The sequence below is a fragment of the Neoarius graeffei genome, chromosome 6 (genome assembly GCF_027579695.1).
Source record: "Neoarius graeffei isolate fNeoGra1 chromosome 6, fNeoGra1.pri, whole genome shotgun sequence".
NCBI lineage: Eukaryota > Metazoa > Chordata > Actinopteri > Siluriformes > Ariidae > Neoarius > Neoarius graeffei.
In genome coordinates, this window is record NC_083574.1 from 47,357,735 (window position 1) to 47,364,272 (window position 6,538).

General features: G+C 43.4%; 1 protein-coding gene across 4 annotated transcripts in view; it reads right to left on the bottom strand.

The window, feature by feature from the left end:
- Window positions 1-1,856, bottom strand: part of mtss1la (MTSS I-BAR domain containing 2a) — an 89,762-nt gene extending 87,906 nt beyond the window's left edge. For all 4 annotated transcript variants that reach the window (XM_060923735.1, XM_060923734.1, XM_060923733.1 and 1 more), the window contains exon 1: window positions 1,367-1,856. In XM_060923735.1, the coding sequence (XP_060779718.1) occupies window positions 1,367-1,435 (69 nt within the window). In that variant the 5' untranslated portion in view covers window positions 1,436-1,856. The remainder of the gene's footprint in view (window positions 1-1,366) is intronic.
- Between the last annotated feature and the right edge of the window lie 4,682 nt (window positions 1,857-6,538).

The following is a 6,538-nucleotide window of genomic DNA, read 5'->3' on the forward strand; positions in this document are numbered from 1 at the left end:
GGGGTTGGTCCAAGGGGTGAAATGGGATTCGGGCTGTCATAATTATGAGATAGTGAGTGAATGAGATACTAAGTCATAATGAGATACTAAGTCATAATGAGAGACACTAAGTCATAATTATGAGATACTGAATGAATGAGATAGTAAGTCATAATTATGAGATACTGAGTGAATAAGATACTGAGTTGTAATTATGAGACAGTCATAATTATGAAAAACTGAGTGAATGAGATACTAAGTCATAATGAGATACTAAGTCATAATTATGAGATACTAAGTCATAATTATGAGATACTGAATGAATGAGATAGTAAGTCATAATTATGAAATACTGACTGAATGAGATACTAAGTCATAATGAGATAGTGAGTGAATGAGATATTAAGTCAATTATGAGATAGTAAATGAATGAGATACTAAGTCATAATTATGAGACAGTGAGTGAATGAGATAAGTCGTAATTATGAGATTCTGAGTGAATGAGATACTAAGTTGTAATTATGAGACACTGTCATAATTATGAGATGCTGAGTGAATGAGATACTAAGTCAATTATGAGATACTGAGTGAATGAGATACTAAGTCGTAATTATGAGACACTGTCATAATTATGAGATGCTCAGTGAATGAGATACTAAGTCGTAATTATGAGACACTGTCATAATTATGAGATGCTGAGTGAATGAGATAGTAAGTTATAATTATGAAATACTGAGTGAATGAGATGGTAAGTCATAATTATGAGATACTGAATGAATGAGATAGTAAGTCATAATTATGAGATACTGAAATACTGAGTGAACGAGATAAGTCATAATTATGAGATACTGAATGAATGAGATACTAAGTCATAATTATGAGGCACTAAGTCAATATGAGATACTGTCATTATTATGAGATAGTAAGTCAAATTATGATAAAATTCTCATTATTATGATTCAAGTCGTTATTATGAGAAACCTTTTTTCATAACCACCTTACATAAAATAGACATCCTACAGAATCATGCATAAATTCTGCTTCAGGCCATCAGTAATTATAGCACCCACATGGTATAACAACAGGCTATAACCATCCACCTACACTCAGGCGGTGGGTGGTGGTCAACTGGGCATGCTTATGTTTTATTTAAAAAAAAAAAAGCACACACATACACACTCGGTTTTTAAAGCACATTATGAGTGTTATGTCCGTGTAAAGGGTTTGATTCTGGGTTCATAACAAAGCGCCTGCCTGCACGCTGCACCCTTAATCTCAGCATCAATGGTCCAGGCAGCAGCTGGAGCCCAAACAAGACAAAGGCAATAAAAACACGACCAGTACTGTTATATCCAGCGCGTTATATCTAATCTGAGAGCTGTTTTACCTTCATATCGTTGACGATCGCTTGGAATAACCCGCCCAGAGCGCCGCACTCCTTCTCCACGCTCTCCATGCTGCCAAAGACTGGCCGAGCAATAACAGCGCACGGGACTCGACTCCAACACACTGAGCTCAGGAACCAGGAGGAGGTTGGTCACATCCCGGTATGATCTGCGCTCAAATGCGCTGAGAGATTTCGATGAAGAAGAAAGAGCAGCCGAGTGCGTGCGGTGGTTCTATGCCCCCGGGGTGTCAGATGATGGTTGGGGTCAAAAAAGATTTTCTGCTTTTTCCGTTCCAAGCCTCCAGTCAAAGCTGAGAGAAAGGACACGCACTGAGTGAGCGCTCTGTCAGATTATGCAGCACACTTGCTGTTAAGTCCACTGCTGAGTCAGTTCCCTGAACCCAAGAATGGCAACCTGAAGAGCAGTGAGAGATGAGCTCTCTGAAACCTGACACTGGATGGAAATCTCAGAGTGCTGGACTGCTGCTCGCCTTTGGATCCACAGAGTTGCCAGATTGGGATTAGTATTTTCAGAGCAAGAGGAGTTTAAACTCCTCCCACTGCACCGCAAACCTGCTGAGACTACAGTCTAAAAAAATGTACTATAGTTGCCAATAAAGTAAACAACTATAAAACATTTCACAACAAATGTACACTACCGTTCAAAAGTTTGGGGTCCCTTTGAAATGTCCTTATTTTTGAAAGAAAAGCACTGTTCTTTTCAATGAAGATCACTTTAAACTAGTCAGAAGTCCACTCTATACATTGCTAATGTGGTAAATGACTATTCTAGCTGCAAATGTCTGGTTTTTGGTGCAATATCTCCATAGGTGTATAGAGGCCCATTTCCAGCAACTCTCACTCCAGTGTTCTAATGGTACAATGTGTTTGCTCATTGCCTCAGAAGGCTAATGGATGATTAGAAAACCCTTGTACAATCATGTTAGCACAGCTGAAAACAGTTGAGCTCTTTAGAGAAGCTATAAAACTGACCTTCCTTTGAGCAGATTGAGTTTCTGGAGCATCACATTTGTGGGGTCGATAAGATTAAATGCTCAAAATGGCCAGAAAAATGGCTTGACTCTATTTTCTATTCATTTTACAACTTATGGTGGTAAATAGGTGGCACGGAGGTGTAGTGGTTAGCACTGTCGCCTTACAGCAAGAAGGTCTGGGTTCGAGCCCCGTGGCCGGCGAGGGCCTTTCTGTGTGGAGTTTGCATGTTCTCCCCGTGTCCGCGTGGGTTTCCTCCGGGTGCTCCGGTTTCCCCCACAGTCCAAAGACATGCAGGTTAGGTTAACTGGTGACTCTAAATTGACCGTAGGTGTGAATGTGAGTGTGAATGGTTGTCTGTGTCTATGTGTCAGCCCTGTGATGACCTGGCGACTTGTCCTGGGTGTACCCCGCCTTTCGCCCGTAGTCAGCTGGGATAGGCTCCAGCTTGCCTGCGACCCTGTAGAACAGGATAAAGTGGCTAGAGATAATGAGATGAGATGAGATGAGATGGTGGTAAATAAAAGTACGACTTTTCATGGAAAACACAAAATTGTCTGGGTGACCCCAAACTCTTGAACGGTAGTGTAAATCAGGCGGTGGAGTGGTTCGCACTGTCGCCTCACTGCAAGAAGGTCCTGGGTTTGAGCCCAGCGGCCGGTGAGGGCCTTTCTGTGTGGAGTTTGCATGTTCTTCCCGTGTTTGCGTGAGTTTCCACCACAGTCCAAAGACATGCAGGTTAGGCTAATTGGTGGCTCCAAATTGGCCGTAGATGTGAGTGTGAATGGTTGTTTGTCTCTATGTGTCAGCCCGGAGATGATCTGGCGACTTGTCCAGGGTATATCCCACCTCTCGCCCATAGTCAGCTGGGATAGGCTCCAGTTTGCCCGCAACCCTGCACAGGATAAGCAATTACGGATAATGGATGGATGGTACTTCTTACTTTTCACCTTAAAAATATTATTGAATGTAAAGGTATTTCTGGGCGGCACAGTGGTGTAGTGGTTAGCACTATCCCTCACATCAAGAAGGTCCTGGATTCGAGCCCCGTGGCCGGCGAGGGACTTTCTGTGTGGAGTTTGCATGTTCTCCCCGTGTCCGCATGGGTTTCCTCCGGGTGCTCCGGTTTCCCCCACAGTCCAAAGACATGCAGGTTATGTTAAATGGTGGCTCTAAATTGATCGTGAATATGAGTGTGAATGGTTGTTTGCCTCTATGTGTCAGCCCTGCAATGATCTGGCAACTTGTCCAGGGTATATCCCACCTCTCGCCCATAGTCAGCTGGGATAGACTCCAGCTTGCCTGAGACCCTGTAGAACAGGATAAGCGGCTACAGATAATGGATGGATGGATAGTGTAAAATCATATATAGTATAAAATAACATAACCTAGTACATTTGTTCTTTTGGTTGATACATATGATACAACTGAGCTGAAGAGTCTTGCAACAAGGAGTTTTGTGGTACTGGGATAATACAGTAAGAGACAACCTTCTTGACTTTATAATAACAATAATAATAAATTACATTTCTATAGCGCCTTTCACAATCCCAAGGTCGCTTTACAGAAGGGATGGGGGAAGAAAGACTTGTTCATGGAAAGGATAAGTCTTCAGCTGAGACTTAACCACTATGACTTAACCACTGAGCCACTACAACCAGCTCAGCTACCTTGCATTGCTTCACTGCAATATTTTAGTGGCGTGAATTCAGTGGAAGAAGTCGCTGAATCCGTGTAAACTAGTTCCAGTACTGTTGTGATGTAGGCATGATGACTGAGTGGTTAAAGGGAAACTCTGGTATTTTTTAACCAAGGCCCTATTTTCTCATCTTTTGGCCCAAATTTTTTTCAGTAGGGATAAAAACAATAAAAATTGGTCTAATAGGTGGAACGTTATAACCGATAACTGCAACATGGCTATGTATTAGAGCAATGCAATCCTATGGGACAATCATCTGCTTGAAAGTAAATCACTTTTTTTCGCCACTGACAACATGGAAAGGATCCTTACAGAGATACACTTGTTTCTGTTTACCTCAATAACTGTAAAGAAACTGTTGAAAATCACAGATCCAACAGTTGTATGTTTAAATACAACCAGCACTGCCAAGCTATCATTCATTCATTCATTCATTCATTTTCTGTACCACTTATCCATTGCAGGTCGTGGCTTAGCCAGAGCCAATCCCAGCTGACATTGGGTGAGAGATGAGGAACACCCTGGACAGGTCACTTGTATATCACAGGGCTAACACAGAGAAACAGACACACATTAATTTTAATTTTACTGGCAATTTAATGCAGCCAGTTGGCCTAATCCTCATGTCTTTGGACTGTGGGAGGAAACTGGAACACCTGGAGTAAACCCATGCAGCACGAAGTAAATGCAGAGTCCTCACAGAAAGGCTCCGGTTGACCCGCAGGTCCGAACAAAGAACCTCCTTGGTGTGATGCCTCAGTGCTAACCACTACATCACCGTGCCACCAAGCTATCATGTTTAGGCAAAACCCTTAACCTTCAGCCCAGTTGTATCCTGCATCAGCCAAATGAGCAAATGTTACTGGGTTATGTTATTTTATTTAACATTAAGATATTGAAGTATGTTACTGTATATATGTAAATATGTACAGTTGTTTTAGGGCAGTGGCTAGACTTTGCTTGGAGCTGGTCTAGAATGGAGAAATAAAGCGACTCCTTCCCTCCACTAGTCTGGGTGCTCACCTTGGGCAAGTGTCAGTACGCCCTAAGCCTCCCAGAACCAGGGATACGGTTATAAACACGGCGTTGGCAGCAGGACGTCATCTGTTACACTGGCGTACACCAACAGATCGGTGGTATGGTAGTGGCAACACAATGGCTATATGGCATCAAACACTTCACAAAAGATGAATACTGCGGTTGCTAGTAGGAGTTCCGACCACTATTACTGAAACCATACTAGCAATAGTATGGGAGCAACTGAAAGATATTGTGACAGGTACAGTTGTTTACTGTCTTCTTCTTCTTTTGGCTGCTCCCAATTAGGGGTCACCACAATGGATCTTTCGTCTCCATCGCTCCCTGCCTTCCGCATCCTTCTCTACCACACCTGCCACTTTCATGTCCTCTCTCACCACATCCATGTATCTCCTCTTTGGCCTTCCTCGTTTTCGTGTGCCTGGCAGCTCCATCCTCAACATTCTCCTTCCAGCATGCTCTGCATCTCTTCTCAGGATGTGCCCATACCATCTCAGTCTCATCTCTCTTAGCTTAATTCCCAAGCTCTCCACATGTGCTGTCCCTCTGATGTGCTCGTTCCTTATCCTGTCCAACCTCCCATCACAAACTTTAACATCCTCAACTCCATCACCTCCAACTTTGCCTCCTGTCTCTTCGTTAAGGGTACGGTCTCCAATCCATACATCACAGCTGGTCTCACTACTGTCTTATACAGCTTACCTTTCACTTTTGCTGGGACTTTCCTATCACAAATGACTCCCGAAATCCTTCTCCACCCTGCCTGCACTCTCTTTCTCACCTCACTATCGCAGCCCCCATTTTCCTGCACAGTTGACCCCAGGTACTTGAAATTTAAGTCTAAATGAAAACGTTAAAATAAAAATAATAATAAAAAACTATAAAATTGCTGTAAATTTTACAGCAATTTACTGGAAATTTGGGTATTTACAGTAAACAACTTCAAGTACAGGCGACACGGTGGTGTAGTGGTTAGCGCTGTCGCCTCACAGCAAGAAGGTCTGGGTTCGAGCCCTGTGGCCGGCGAGGGCCTTTCTGTGTGGAGTTTGTATGTTCTCCCCGTGTCCACGTGGGTTTCCTCCGGGTGCTCCGGTTTCCCCCACAGTCCAAAGACATGCAGGTTAGGTTAGGTTAACTGGTGACTCTCTAAATTGACCGTAGGTGTGAATGTGAGTGTGAATGGTTGTCTGTGTCTATGTGTCAGCCCTGTGATGACCTGGCGACTTGTCCAGGGTGTACCCCGCCTTTCACCTGTAGTCAGCTGGGATAGGCTCCAGCTTGCCTGCGACCCTGTAGAACAGGATAAAGCAGCTAGAGATGAGATGAAAGTTATAAACTGATTAAAATAGCTCGGGATTCAGGGGAATCTGGCAACCCATGAGGGCGGCATTTCATGGTGGACATATGGCAACTTGGTTTTGTATGGGACTAGAACAATTGAA